Here is a 14,895-nt window from a genome sequence, read left to right as displayed (position 1 = left end):
TTTTAGATATGTATTTTTGTGTGTTCTATAAATGTAGATTTATCTAATCTTCCACTCATTTTCTCTATTTTTAAGTCATTTGAACGTTTTTGAATATGCAGGTTTTTCAGATCTGGATTTGATGTGCAGGTTTTTCAGATCTGGAAGACTTCTGGGACGACTTACCTGTTAGTCGTCTGGAAGTCGTCTGGAAGTCATCTGGAAGTCTTCTGACAAAGTCGTCTGGACTTCCAGGAAGTCGTCTGGACTTCCAGGAAGTCGTCTGGACTTCCTGGAAGTCGTCTGGACTTCCAGGAAGTCGTCTGGACTTCCAGGAAGTCGTCTGGACTTCTAGGAAGTCGTCTGGATTTTTCTGAGCGTTTTGGTAAGTTCTTATGTCTGATTTTTCTTCATTTGGTAACTTCTTGTTGTATAAAGTTCTTACTTTTTTCCCAAACTAAAACTCTCCAAACCCACTCTAATCTCTTTGACTTGAAAACACCAAACTTTATATGAATTTTTCAATTTTGTCTCATGTCTTTGTTACTAATCTATTTTTTTTTTGCAGGTTTTTAATTATTTGGTACTCATCTTCCACTAATTTAAAGGTAGATCTATTATTTTTAGATATGTATTTTTGTGTGTTCTGTAAAGGTAGATTTATATAATCTTCCACTCATTTTTTTCTGTTTTTAAGCCATTTGAACGTTTTTGAATATGCAGGTTTTTCAGATCTGGATTTAATATGCAGGTTTTTCAGATCTGGAAAACTTCTGGGACGACTTACTTGTTAGTCGTCTGGAAGTCATCTGGAAGTCGTCTGGAAGTCGTCTGGACTTCCTAAAAGTCGTCTGGACTTCCTGTAAAGTCGTCTGGACTTCCTGTAAAGTCGTCTGGAAGTCGTCTGAACTTCCTAAAAGTCTTCTGGCAAAGTCGTCTGAACTTCCTGGAAGTCGTCTGGACTTCTTAGAAGTCGTCTGAACTTCTTAAAAGTTGTCTGGTCTTGTCTACTCAAGTGGAATCCAAGCTTGTCTTTGTAGATGAATGATCTATAATAGTTTTGTTTGTGATCTGTTTTATGAATTGCATGTATACTCTTTTAGTTGTGAATTTTTTGTAAAATCAGTAATAATGTTTTCCAAGATGTATTAAATGTGCTAACAATGTGTTTACACATTTACAAATCAATGAAATAATAGACTTCAGTAGCCTTTTTCTTATCTTTGGATCTCTCATATGCAATAATAAACTCCAATGGCATTTTTCTCATCTTAATAAACAAGAATGTTGGTAAGAGATGGAAACAAACAATAGTAACTAGTCAAAGCATATCATATTTTTTATAAGTTTGTATTGAAAAACTTAGTCAAATTTAGTAAAACTAAGGGAGAGAACATATTTTGTAAATATGAGTTTTACATATCTTGAAGTTACTTATCACTCTTAAAAATACAAGTTATTCAAAAACTAACGTAGAAGACTTAAAAACTAGTGGAGAAGACGCGGACGACTTCAATCTAAGTTGTCTAGACGACTAAACTATATGTCGTCTGGTCAACGCAGAGGTTATTTTTGCAATTGACTTTGAAATCTGTTATTTCGGACGACTGAAAGTTAAGTCGTCTACTATTGTTTGGTTAAAAAAAAACTCCAAAAAAGCTAGACGACTTACATTTCAGTCGTCAGAGGTTAGTTTTGCATTTGACTGGATTATTTCAGAAGTTTGACTTTTTGGACGACTTACGTTTCAGTCGTCTAGTGAAAATTAAAATAATAATATTTTTTTAAAAGTAGACGACTTAAAGTTAAGTCGTCATAGGTTAGTTTTGCAATTGAAAAAAAAAACTTCAAAATTTAATTATATACAGACGACTTATAATTCAGTCGTCCACGAGACGACTGAAATGTAAGTCGTCCAGGATTTACGAGGTTTGACCAGAATCTCGGAAAAAAATCCTGGACGACTTACAATTAAGTCGTCTGGTGGACGACTGAATTATAAGTCGTCTGTGTATAATTAAATCTTGAAGTTTTTTTTTTCAATTGCAAAACTAACCTATGACTACTTAATTGTAAGTCGTTTACTTTAAAAAAAATATTATTATTTTAATTTTCGTCAGACGACTGAAATGTAAGTCGTCTGGGGAAGTCAAACTTCTGAAATTATCCAGTCAAATACAAAACTAACCTATGACGACTGAAATGTAAGTCGTCTAGGTTCTTTGGAATTTTTTTTGAAACCAAACAATAGTAGACGACTTAACTTTCAGTCGTCTCAGGTTACAGATTTCAAAGTCAATTGCAAAAATAACCTCTGCGTTGACCAGACGACTTCCAGGTAAGTCGTCTACAGCCAGACGACTGAAAGGTAAGTCGTCTACAGCCAGACGACTTCCCAAGTAAGTCGTCTGACGAACAGATCTGGAAAAAAACTCGATGTCATACCTTAAATTAGTGAGATAAGTTCCTTAGCATACATAAGGCTTCTCCAAGCACACAGAATCACAAACGGAAGTCACCCACCCATAATCGTTAGCTTCTATGACTCTATGAACCATGAAAATTTTAGAATCAAAATCTTGAGTTTTTTTAGCTCATTGTGGAGAGAAAGTGAGAGATATGTTGTGTTTAGGTCACAAGAATGGAAAAAGAAGAAGGGTAAATCGATTTTAGGAGCATTAAGAGCTTCAAATTGGTTGTTCATGGTGGTTGTGGTATTGATGACAATGGCAATCTTGTAATTACTTGAAGATGATGAGGGTGAGAGAGTAAAAATGTCATTTTCGAAAAAAAAAATAAAAAAAAAATAGATGGCATTTTCGTAAATTATATGAACTTGTGGGGTGAATAGGGCAAAACCAATTTTCAAAAAAAAGGAGGTTAGTTTTGTGTTTGACTTTAAGTTATAGGTCAATTTTGCAAAAATCCCTTTTTTTTTCTACTGAACCAAACCGCAATTAAACCGAATACGTCAGTTAAATGTAACCAAACAGATACTATGTGGAAATCAAGATAAACCAAACTGTGTGGCAAATCAGTCATTGCCAAAATAATTGCTCAAAAAATCGATATTATAGAATTTAAACTTGTTTAACTATTTTAAATCGGTTTACAATGTTCTAAAATGTTTTAAATCGGTTTAAATCAATCTAGAGTAGTTTAAATTTGTTAAATTAAGTAATAATGTTACAACAAATATACAAATTTGAGTAATTTTGTTTTGTATATTTGATTCATCAAAATAGTTTTATAATCACACCTAAAAACAAAATATCTTATATAAATGTAAAAATAAAAATAAAATAAATCCGCTTAATCACTAATACTTGCCTAAAGCTGTCATCAGCTTGGTATATGGATGTTGTAAAGCTAAATCGAGGATCAAAGCTCTAAAGAGTGGGAGACACACGGAGTAACCGTGAGGCTATTTGGTTGTGAGGTAGGAGAGAGGTGTGTAACGGCATGACATGACACCACTTCTTCATAGTATAAAGAAGCATCATCTCAGTGCATCATGCATCATGCATCATCCTATCACTATTACTGTTTACATGATGATGAGACCCATGAGAGTTGGGTTAGCAATGGCACTGCTCATGACTATAACCGTTCTTACCATAGTCATAGCACAGCAAGAGGACCAGCAACCACCTCCACCGATGTTGCCAGTGGAAGAAGTGGGAATGTGCAGCAGAACATTCTTCTCGGCTCTGGTTCAGCTGATACCGTGTAGAGCAGCAGTTGCTCCTTTCAGCCCAATCCCACCAACCGAGTCGTGTTGCTCGGCGGTTGTCACACTTGGTCGTCCTTGTCTTTGCCTCCTTGCCAATGGACCTCCACTCTCAGGCATTGACCGCTCCATGGCTCTCCAGCTTCCTCAGAGATGCTTTGCTAATTTCCCTCCATGTGATGTCATTAACTAGAAGTCCTCTAGGACCGACTTATCATCTTTTTCTTTTCATTTACCTTTCGCTGATTAGTGTATTATGTCTCAGACTTGAAAAACATTAATAAAGATAATGATAATCAAACTGAAAACTCCAAGTCATTTTTAATAAAAGATTCCCTGCTTACACTCTTATCCCTTAAATCAACTTCGGTCAAGAAGACAATCGTACCGCTAATCCATAGTAAAATCTAAACCTCATTCGCCGTCCTTGGTTATGAATAAAGAAGCACCATAGACTAAAAGAGCACACAACCAGCTAGAGATCTACTTCCCAGGGAGAGACATACTAGGCCATATGTCAGAGTTCTGTTATGAGTTGAAGAGATTTGACCACAACAAGGGTAACTGAGAAGCCTCAAGTGAAGGAGAATCATCAAGTGGGTGGAATAAATCATGACTTGGAATTGAAAAAAGGAAATAAAGCCATTGCTTTCTTTATAAACTCTCTCTATATATATAAATACAAATATGTTGCAAGTACAATAAAGCCTATGATTTGGCAGCATAAGCTTTGATGAGTTGTACTAATCTTGGGATTTTTGAGGAGAGTGGATGATGCGGAGGAACATTCCTACAACTCTTTAAAACTGGAGAATGTAAAGAACAAAAGGACAGGAGCAGTGGTTGCAGCAAATAAGAACAAACCCCACCAATGCTTCTTCTCAGACAACCGGACAGCTTCTTTGAAGCCCTTGAAGACCAAACTCTACGGTATGTAATAATCTCATATTCTTCTTCCTTTCTCCTCATACTAGAAACAGCCACCACATACACGAGACCCTTAAAGTTCTTTATCAAAAAGACTAGTAGAAAGGTCCGTTCAAATTAAATACTGCAACACAAACAAACAGAGAGGCTGGGATGTTCTCTGGTTCTTGAAGCCTTGCACAATAGCCAACTAAACTTAACTCTTTCTATATTGATCAAGATGATGATGATCTTGTTCAGCTTCTCAACACGTAATTCATGAGAAAATTTGAATCTCAATTACAATAAATTTGTTTTAAAAAAAGAGAGAGAGAGAGACACTCAACAAATCCATCTCTAATTATTAAAAAAAATCAAGAACAAAGAACTCTTTAAGTCTCTCTATCCTCATCATCATCATCTTGAATTATCCCAAATCGTGATCAAGGAAGTAAACATGAGAATATATACAGAGAAAGAGACATACAAGCAATTAAATTAAGCACGGCGAGTAGAAGAAGAGGAGAAGAAGCAATCAAGAAGACGAGACCAAGCAATTCTGGCGCGAGGGAAGACTCTCCTGCTATAAACCCTACCTTCCATTCCCATCTCCTCCATCGTCTCCACGAACATCGTCAAACATCTTATCGGCGGTATGTACAACGTTAACGGCGCCGCCGAGAACGCTATCGTGAAAAACAGCTGCAACATCCTTTTTTCAGGTTAACGCAGATCGCAATTTTCTTTTTTTGTATTGGCCTTGTAGAGAGAGAGTATCTAACAGGAAATGAAATAACGTAAAGATAGATTTGGTTAGAGAAGAGATAAGAAGATTGCTTTCGTCACGAGTTATCCTCTCAGTTTTAACTTTTATTGTATGCAATCATATGATGTCTGCCTGTTCTAGCAGCTACCGTTACACTGTAGTTAATGTTGGACCGACACATAAAATTAATAATTTATTCGAATATTTATTACCGTATATGTCCTTTCGGAAAAACTGTCTGTGTCGTCTTTCTTGTATCATGTCTGTTACTTTTCGTGTGGCAATGTCCGAATACATCTTTGTGTTGGGTTCACTTTTGTATTCCACTAGCTTAGTTGTACAAATTCAAGCCCAATGGCATAAATGATAGGCCCAATAAGAGTTCCAACGAGATAGACTGATAGCTTTTTGGAATGGTTACCTTAACGTATGTCTCTCTCTTAACATGTAAATCTTTTGAAAAATCTTATACCAACCATTTCTTTTTTTTTTTGAACTGAGGCTTTCTAAATACCAACCATTTCTTTCACTGTGTATTTTATCACAGATGCAAATAAGAAGCTAGTCTAGTCACGTTTAGCCTAATAAGTAAAAGAAAAAGGGAGCTAATCTCGTTTCAAAATGTTTTTTTTTCTACAAACATAATCTAAAGAAGTTGAATGTTGTTCCAAATGTGGATAAAGCTTCCTCACGTCCTCGTCCTCTTTTGCTCCTGAGGAATGAATCTAACCCCTTGCTTTCCTAGCTCCACTGTCTTTACTTCTCCATTCTCAAGCGTCACCGTTAACTTCGATGCCCCTCCATCTCCTGCTACTTCACTCACCACTCCTTTCTCCCTGTTTATTATCCACTCAAACTGTTAGAAACTTAGAATAGATGAAACATCATTCTACAGAGTATGAAAACCTTATATACATACCATGAATCATCTGAGTCATCGTGTATTTGAACTTTTTTGCCTTTTGCATCCTCACCCAATTTCTTCAGAATCCAACTAGCATCCAACAAACTCTCTTCACGTGAAAGTGACACATCTTCATCTTCGTTGAACCCTGATTTTTCAGCTGTTGGAGGTGATCCTCTCTTTCTCTTAGACCTATGCCCTTTCCTAGACTTACTTCTCTCGTAGACAATCCTTGGTGCTTCTCGTTGTTCTTGGCTCTCCGGATTATGCTTCTTTATTTTCAGTTTCAGCAATGGTCTTGAATCTCTCTGCAACTCCCCTTGTTGTCCACCATTTATATCTCCTCTAACCTTACAAGTGTCCACCTCATCTTGAGACACTCTCTTTTCTTCGTTACACTTTCCTAACAAGCTCCGTTGTTGCTCTGAAGTCGTTTCTTCTGATTCTAATTCCCCATGCTTTCCTGAAATTACCAAAGCTTTTTAAATTATCTTGTCTGTGTCAAAGTATATCGTAGAATGTAGAATGTATTCTTCTCATATCATTTAAACATAAACATACCGTTGGATTTGGAGGCATGCTTTGATACATCGCAGCTCATCGGGTTTGTAACTTCTGCCTTTCGAGGGCCTATACTTCTTATCACCAGTTTCTTTGCCTTCACAGGGTTCGGCTCTGAAGAGTGTTTCTCATTATCTGAATCCTGATGCCTTCTGCTTTTTATCCTGACAACTCTCAATGGCTTCTCTTCTTCACCACTGACCACAACTTTTTCAGCAACTTTTCTTTGGACAGAACCAGGCTGATTGATAAGAGGGGCACCACCAGTTTTCCTTAGTGCACTAGCTCTCAGGCTAGCAATCAGCTCTTTTTCATCGTTATCTTTTCGCTTCCAGATTTCCTGTGCAGCATCCTCAAGATCCTTGATCTACGTATATCACAAACACAAATCAGAGAGACAAAATGGGATCACTAAATTCTCTTTCACAGCAATCTACAAGCACTGGAGAGACAATAATACAACAAACAAATTTATAAAAGACTGACTACACATGAAACACACACCTGGTAGCTTTCTCCACGACAAGTAGAACATTTGTATTGAAGATGCCCATCCACTTGAAACTGCATATATCTCTCATCGCTGCAACATTTGTTTTCAAAGTTAATGTTGTTTGGATTACAGACTTGGGAAACATTCTTTCAGGACGACACAGAAGTGCAATTGGTTATATGAAATAGATTTAATGATATGAACCTGATTCCATCACAGGTGCAATGAACCCAGCGCTGGCAGAAGTCACAACACACCATTGGTGTTGCTTCCGAGTCCCTGTAAACCTACGTGACGAAAACAAAAACAAGTTGGTCGTAAAATAAAATAAAATAAAGTGGCCAAACATAACCAAACATGAATCAGGAAAGCCGAGAACAGAACACAACAACAGAGAGAGAGAGTGCAAGAGCATACCTTCAAACATACAGGACAATAGTTTCCCTTAACAAACAGTCTTCCACAAGCATCACAGCAAGTATGGCCCAAAAACCACCTGCAAAGTTTAAAAGGAACGTTAAGATGTCAAATGCACTTGTAATGAATCAATCAAAAATGACACATCACAAAGCAAAAGAGTTGAATACCGTAAGCTCTGGCCATTCCCAGGGACTTTAGACCCACAGCTGTAACATTTGGTGTGTTTATGACACAGATATGGTCCAGAAGCAACAGTCTGTAATATCCAGGGAAGAGAATAAATCAATTTTGCAGAAGAAAAGATGAGAAACCTTGTATAGAAGAAGCAAACGAATACTATACCTTGTGTCGAGGTTGTTGGCAATCACAATGATAAGCATCGTCACATCTTTTGCAGAACATCAACTTCTTTGGATCCCCTGAAGTTCCACATCCCTGACGAAAAACATAATCAAGAGAATGTACTTTCATGATGAAAATTAAAAAAATGTCCAAACTAACCTCACAGGTTCGGCAAGAGGGGCAAGCCCAAGAGCTCCAATTAAATAAATCTGCAAGCAAAAAAAAAAAACCAACCGCTATAAGAATCTTCTAGGCATAAGAATCATTAAGCATCAGATTCCCATGAAAAGATACCTCTATGTTGAGTCCAAGTCTTCAAACAGCTTCTATGATACTTCTTCCCACAGCATTTGCAAGAAAGCATCTTTGCTCTCTCACTCTTCCCAACTTCAAACATATAGCACATGTGACACGTAATACTTGCACCGTGATGGTCATGGTCTTCTCCATTGATCTCCGTGACAGGAACCTGCATAGATAAAGACATAACAATGAAACAAATGCTCGAGGACAACAACAAAACACGCACGGTACACAAACGACATCATAAACCGTTACACTTCATCATTAACTAGCAAGTCTAGCCTATCTAAACGAACTAAATCACTCTCTCAAGTTATTATTCATCACACTCAATTAAGTTCTAAGACAAGTAGAATCGAACCATTAAGTTGTCAGAGTCAGGATTCGCAGTAGAATCCTCAGCTACCTTCTTCTTCTTCAGCAGCACCACATTGCGTTTGCCTTGCGTCGATGCCTCAACCTTCACCTCCGAGTCCTCCCCAACCGCAACAACATCTCTAGGCACGTGGATCTGAACGGTACCGTCCTTGAAAACACCACCAGCATCCCAGGGGTCTGGCAAGAAGTTTTGGAGAGAGTGGATGTCGTTGAGGAACACATCCTTGACTTCTTTGACATGAAGATTCCGAGGAAACCCCAACAAGCAGTCACAAATTTTCCGGCTAGGGAGAAACGACAAAGGAACAATTCGTAATTAGTAAAACAACGAAGAGGCGCCAAAAAGCGAAAGAAGAGAGGAGACAAAACATTACCAAGTGATTGGACAAGCTACATGAAAGACCATGGTCGGGTTCGATTTTTAGGGATCTGACCTTTTTTTTTTTTTGCTGTTAATAATGAATTTTGTTTTTGGTCTCGCGAACTTTTTGTAAATAACTTATATTCTAAGGTCCTAAACGGAAATATATTGTTATTAGCCCGATCCGTGCCTAAGTCTAAGAACCAATGATAACGAGACGCGTGGGCAGGCACTGTAATAAACAATCAGTGTAATAACCAATAACTAACGAACGCGTGGATATAAGCTGTTCATAGCGCCAAATTCTGATTTATTTTTTCTTTGTTTTCGCACATAAACAAAAACGTATTTTTCAAAGGTTCACTTCACTCGTCAGAGGAAGCTAAAGAGCGTCTCTGCGGCGAGGACAAGCGAAAAATCTCCGATCAGCGTATGGATGCACCCGAAAGATGCGAGAGATTCGTCGTCCCTGAAGGCACCAAAAAGTATTGAACTCGAAAGCTTACTCTATAATCTTCTTCATCTCTTACTTGAAATAGGTTTCTATATACACTTTTGTTCTTGTCTGGTCTCCCTCAGCTTTGTTTTCTGAATATTGTAGGTAACTTCAGCGTGACGAAAATGTTGTGTGTTTCTGGATGCCAACTTCCTCATCCTCTCATGTACAAAATCATAGTCAGGGTATGTTTAATTCGAAGGAACATTACTATCATCTCTGTTTAAGGTCCTCCTATCTGAGAGATTTTGGGGGTTATAACCATTTTTTTTAAGAATTTCCATTAAAAAAAATTATGATTTGAGAGTTATGCCTATGTAAAACGCTTTCAAAAAATTTGGGAGGTCAAGGCTAATGTTATCATAGAGCAGTGCCCATATATGGCCTTGTCTGTGTTGTATACACTTCACTTCTTTTGTTGAGGAGTTTTAAAAACAGTTTGTTTTGTAAGCTCGTTGTGTTGACTTCTATTGTCTTGTTTTTTGACTTGTAGAAATATCTTTGATTTTGTCTATGAATTGGCTCTGTTTTCAGGTTCGCACTACAAACCAGTCTTCCCCGATGCAAGCATACAATCAGGCCATCAATGACCTGGACAAGGAGCTTAACTTTCTCAAGAACCAGTTTGAGGTAACAATGACTCTCTTTTTCTAGAGTCCTAAATCGGATTTTACTGTATAAAATGAAACCCATTTGGTAGTGAAAGGATTAGCTCTAGATAAGGTTATCTGTGTGTGTTTATAATCAATTTGTTCTTAATTAGTGAGATGGATTATGGAATATCAAATGCTACCAGGTCTTATGTTTTACCCTTCTGTGTATTTTTTCAGGCATAGATGACCAAGTTTTCGGATCAGCAGTACTAAGTAACTCAGACTTCTCTAAGCACCAACCACAAGACTTATAATGGTCTTGTGGACTTTTTTTCCTAAACATGTTTGTATAAATCAGAAACAAATCTTCATGTAATTTGTTTTAACTCTATGTTTTGTACACCATTTCAGACTGCTAACAAGGCTATGCTTAGTATTGCCTCTTCTTTTTTTTTTACCATTTTATCTATGAAAACCACTTAATCTTTGAACTATTGTACAGAGTCTCTTTAAGAGTTGTGACGGTCAAGCTACAATGTAAATGCATTTGAACAGATATTTACAGGATGGTGAAATCATCATGAAGCCCTTCTAGCTGACCACGTGTACGCTGCTGCTGAATAATCAACATCGATGTGTTGTGTGAGAAATCTGATCCGGAAAGAACATCGCCTATGGGACCAAGCTCTGGACATTGCTGCCAATCATTTAACCCAGTGGTTAACCCGCTACTCGCCCTTCCTCCTCCTCTCCCAACAATCACCAGCCCATACTCTCCATCCAGTGATTTTAGCGCTGTGAAAGTCTCTGAAGAGTTCGTCAGATGCTTCTCCATGTAAGACACTCTTCCTCCACCGGCTATATATCTTTCGTAGAACTCAGCGAAACACTCGTCGTCAAGCTTCATCTCCTCCTCTTGCTCCACCACGCTCGCTCTGTTCAGTATGCTGCTGCGCTTCTGCGCGTTCTGAGAGCTCTTGTCTTCCAGGAAACGTATCACGCTTAGCTTCACAGCTGGGTGTCGAGCCACTTGTGCAGCAAAGGCTAGTGCCTCTCTGTCGTCTCTACCACCTATGAATATTATAGCAATGTCCATGGACGCTCCTGGTCTCCATGCCTCTTCTGTTTGCCCGAACGACCTATCTACAAGGATTCCTATTGAGCACGGTGCGTTCTTCAGAATCTGCAACACACAATGGCATTATCTAAATCTCCAGTGACTAAATAGGTAGGTCTGCCGGTTTGGTTAGTTCGTGTTGGTTTGTTTGGTTAGTTCGGAATTCGGTTAGTTCGGTCGGTCGAAATCTCATTGAAGTGAATCAAAAAGTTTTCGGTTCTTGGTTAGTTCAGTTTCAGAAAATTTACCAAAATTTTTGGTTTTGCCGTCGGTTAAATGTTTGGTTTGAATAAAATAAATTTCTAAAAAATATTGAGTTAATTTCTGTTATTACGGTTTGGATTTTGGTTAGTTTGGATTGGAATTTCAGTTAAGATAGGTACTGTTTGATAAATTCTTGTAGAAAACCAAACAAACCGATTACCAAACCAAAAACCGAAATTTTTATTTTAGCTGGTGAACTTTGGCAGGTTGGGTTCGGGTAATAACCGCAGGCCTATAGATAGGAAACATAAAACGATTACCTTGCGGTTCACATGACGGAACCCGGTATGGCCAGAGTCAAGAGTGCCATCAGGACTTCTACGTTTATGAAACGGTAGAATTATAATAGAAACCATAAGTTCATCAGCCAAACCACAAATATCATGTGCCATGGTCATAAACGTTGACAATGCCAGCATCCTACGCACTGTGACACCTTGCCCACTTCGGAGCTCACCGTACCCATTGACAGCAGCGGTTATACTCTCACGCATCTCCGTCACCGTCCTATCTGTTACCGTCACTGAATCATCATTATTCTGACCCGATCTGCCGTCCTTTTTCAGCGTGGCGGCGATCTCATCAGTCAGCTCCACCATATCAGTAGCGTAGTATATAGACCCCGGCTCACGTCCTCCATGGCAGATCTCCATAAGGTTGAGCGTTGAGCCGATGTTGTGGGGACCGTGTAGACCCATCAAGACACGAAGCTCGGTTGTTGGATCTAGCCATTGTAGCGCCATGATGTGTACGGGGACTCGCTTTCTTGCTCTTTTGATTATGTCCATGACAACAAACGGAGAGTAGACCACTGTTAGGACAATGACGAAGATCATCATTGCACCGGTCGTGTTTTTCACCCTGTTTGTCTGCATTTAGACAAAAAAAAAGTGGTTTCATCTCTTTGTCAGAAAGACAAACAATATAAATAGTCTCTCCCAACGAGAGTTGAATCCGTGTGGCGGAGTGCTACTAGACACTTTTTTACTACTAGACCAATAGTTCGTTGGTGGTAAAACATTTTTGTTGTAATGATAAGTTGAGTAGATAGGAGAAAGGTTGATGTATATATACCCGAATGGCTAAAGCGGCCAAGTAGACATGAAAGTGGCCTTTAGTGGTAAGAAGCAGTCCAAGCGATGCGGTTTCTCGGACATGGTATCCGAGTAGTACACCGCACAACACTGTTCCGACGACTTTTCCGGCTATGACAGTACCAAGAAGAGAAAAGAATCTCGCCCAAGCCAATTTATCTCCAATGTCAAAGTTTCTCATGTGGATAATGAATCCAACCCAAAAGAAGAAGATAGGGTAGAACACCGTGCTGAGCAAGTAATTGATTTTGTTGATGATCCATTTGGACATCCTTCCTTGGTTCGGAAGGAAGAGACCAGCCGTGAAGGCGCTGAGGATCGGGTTGTACATTGACTCAGGTGGCCAAGTAGGGAAGCTACATATCAAGACGACAAACGCTAAGGACATAACGAGGTGAGAGCCTTTGAGTGGTTTACCCTCTGGGTTCTCGTTGTTGACCCAGTTGAGAAAGATTGGGGAAACAATGGAAGTGAAAGTGACTTGAGCGAGGAAGAGGCAGAACATGAGTAAGGCTCTGAAGAATCTGTGGAGAGGACGAGGGAGAGGTCTCTCCGTAGGGAAAAAAATGAATCCGAAGCAGTAGAACAAGGTCGAGATCATGTCGGTGTGGACGCCCGCGGCTGATGCGAGCTTGCCGAGATCAGATTTTCTGATTTTGAGATTGGAGATGACGCGGGTGAGGATAGGCGAGCCGGTGCTCGAGGCCATGAGGGAGAGAGCTAAGGAGAAAACGAAGGGAGCGGTTTTGGTGTAGTGGAGGAAAGGCGTTGTGGCAAAGGCGATGGCAAAGGTTGTGAGCATGCTTGTGTACGCCATGAATGCGTCTTTGGTTGGTGGTCTGAGGAGGGCGCTTGGGTTCATCTCTAGGCCCATCACGAACATATGGCAGATCATTCCGAATTCGATAATGTTGTTGAGGGTGGTCGAGTAAGGACCCGAGAATGCTTCTCGAAACTTGGGAAGGTTGCCTAGAATCAACCCTATCTGAGGCACATAACAAGTTAGGATTGGTTTTGGAATATCATCCAAAAGAGAGAAGGGGAAGAGATTGAGACGTACGGCAAAATCGGTGGTGAGGTAAGGTTGGCCTAAAGGCTTCATGGCATGATGGAGGAGAGTTCTGATGACGAAGATAGCGATGAAGCCAAGAACCTTCAAAGCCTCTTCAGGCTTGTCTAGGTTAAGGTACCATTTGTCTCCACATACGTTTTTTGTTGTAGTTGTATTCATCCTCTCTATCTATCTGTGGTTAATTCTTACTCGTTCGTATAGTATTGTGTTGGGGTTATTTGTTTCTTGGGGAGGGAGAAATGTTTTTCAATTTGTTGTTGTTTTTTCTTGTTTTGATTTTTAGTTACGACTTGGTGTAGAGGTTTGGGAAATGAGAGGGTGTGATTGTTTTTTACTCAGAAATTGGCGGATGTGCTTGTTGATCCCTTCATTTACGTTCCTTCTCTCCTCCATTATTCACCATTCAACATTTTAAACATCCACAGGTTGATGAAACAAACCAGAAAAAGTTCAGGCAAAGGTCAAAAAATACTTTGACATTCAGTTATAATATGGTCGCACATATCTGTCTAGACTCTAGATCCTTGTTGATGAGTAGCTAAAAAATTTCAATCAATTATTCTCATAATTTGTAATAGTATGATACAAGCCTACTCATACTATTAAAAACTTTTTCTCATAAATTGTAATAGTATGATACGAGTAGGTAAAAAATTGTAATAGTATGATACGAGTAGGTAATAGTATGTATAATAGTAGTATGATACAATTATTCTCACAACTTGTAATAGCATGATACGAGTAGGTTAAAAATTTCAATCAATTATTCTCAAAAAAAATCAATCAAATAATTGACTATATGTAACTTGTAATATAGGTAAAAATTTATATTCTAAAAATGAGCCTTCCAGAAATCCATATGACAAAAAGAATTTATATAACAAAAATCAATATTTTTCAAAAATAAAGACTAAAATTTTGAAAATTTCGGAGTGTGATTATAATTTTTATAAAAAATATGTATATACACGCATTTTAATTGAGAGACTAGAATATGAAGTGTCTAATAATAATTTTGTAAGATACTTTTGTCTTTACAAAGTTTTTCCAAAAGATTTTTGTTTGTTTTAAATTTCCCTTTTTTTTTTTTTTTTGTTCAACAGTTTTAATTTCCCT

General features: G+C 38.5%; 5 protein-coding genes across 10 annotated transcripts; 2 read left to right on the top strand and 3 right to left on the bottom strand.

The window, feature by feature from the left end:
* Positions 1-3,431: 3,431 nt before the first annotated feature.
* LOC103860745 lies at positions 3,432-5,089 on the top strand. The gene has a single exon (XM_033288924.1). It carries the CDS (start codon positions 3,447-3,449, stop codon positions 3,900-3,902), a length of 456 nt encoding a protein of 151 aa, XP_033144815.1. The 5' UTR covers positions 3,432-3,446; the 3' UTR covers positions 3,903-5,089.
* On the bottom strand, positions 4,340-5,568 carry LOC103860744. 4 transcript variants are annotated; one of them, XM_009138407.3, is made up of 2 exons: positions 5,103-5,408; positions 4,340-4,760 (listed from the first exon to the last, which is right to left on the bottom strand). In XM_009138407.3, exon 1 carries the CDS (start codon positions 5,324-5,326, stop codon positions 5,114-5,116), a length of 213 nt encoding a protein of 70 aa, XP_009136655.1. In that variant the 5' UTR covers positions 5,327-5,408; the 3' UTR covers positions 4,340-4,760; positions 5,103-5,113. The 4 variants fall into 4 exon arrangements, with proteins under 4 accessions (XP_009136655.1, XP_033144834.1, XP_009136656.1 ...); XM_033288943.1 differs by having other exon boundaries at positions 4,340-4,731; XM_009138408.3 differs by having other exon boundaries at positions 4,340-4,679.
* LOC103860742 lies at positions 4,953-9,267 on the bottom strand. 2 transcript variants are annotated; one of them, XM_033288869.1, is made up of 13 exons: positions 9,157-9,267; positions 8,766-9,066; positions 8,396-8,570; positions 8,261-8,310; positions 8,102-8,194; positions 7,927-8,015; positions 7,757-7,835; positions 7,544-7,626; positions 7,351-7,429; positions 6,847-7,213; positions 6,301-6,748; positions 5,890-6,217; positions 4,953-5,854 (listed from the first exon to the last, which is right to left on the bottom strand). In XM_033288869.1, the coding sequence occupies exons 1-12, from the start codon at positions 9,186-9,188 to the stop codon at positions 6,070-6,072; spliced, it is 1,944 nt and encodes a 647-aa protein (XP_033144760.1). In that variant the 5' UTR covers positions 9,189-9,267; the 3' UTR covers positions 4,953-5,854; positions 5,890-6,069. The 2 variants fall into 2 exon arrangements, with proteins under 2 accessions (XP_033144760.1, XP_009136653.1); XM_009138405.2 differs by having other exon boundaries at positions 4,953-5,857; positions 5,900-6,217.
* A 206-nt stretch (positions 9,268-9,473) lies between these two features.
* Positions 9,474-10,687, top strand: LOC103860740 (DNA-directed RNA polymerases II, IV and V subunit 11). The gene is made up of 4 exons (XM_009138403.3): positions 9,474-9,628; positions 9,745-9,824; positions 10,174-10,269; positions 10,470-10,687. The coding sequence occupies exons 1-4, from the start codon at positions 9,580-9,582 to the stop codon at positions 10,473-10,475; spliced, it is 231 nt and encodes a 76-aa protein (XP_009136651.1). The 5' UTR covers positions 9,474-9,579; the 3' UTR covers positions 10,476-10,687.
* Positions 10,669-14,873, bottom strand: LOC103860741 (cation/H(+) antiporter 28). 2 transcript variants are annotated; one of them, XM_009138404.3, is made up of 4 exons: positions 13,768-14,873; positions 12,688-13,692; positions 11,874-12,482; positions 10,669-11,415 (listed from the first exon to the last, which is right to left on the bottom strand). In XM_009138404.3, the coding sequence occupies exons 1-4, from the start codon at positions 13,936-13,938 to the stop codon at positions 10,792-10,794; spliced, it is 2,409 nt and encodes an 802-aa protein (XP_009136652.2). In that variant the 5' UTR covers positions 13,939-14,873; the 3' UTR covers positions 10,669-10,791. The 2 variants fall into 2 exon arrangements, with proteins under 2 accessions (XP_009136652.2, XP_018513470.2); XM_018657954.2 differs by having other exon boundaries at positions 12,688-14,872.
* Positions 14,874-14,895: the final 22 nt, after the last annotated feature.

This window comes from Brassica rapa, chromosome A03 (genome assembly GCF_000309985.2).
Source record: "Brassica rapa cultivar Chiifu-401-42 chromosome A03, CAAS_Brap_v3.01, whole genome shotgun sequence".
In the NCBI taxonomy this organism is placed as follows: Eukaryota; Viridiplantae; Streptophyta; class Magnoliopsida; order Brassicales; family Brassicaceae; genus Brassica; species Brassica rapa.
The sequence above is the reverse complement of the archived record's forward strand: the minus strand, read 5'-3'. Positions and strand labels throughout refer to the sequence as shown.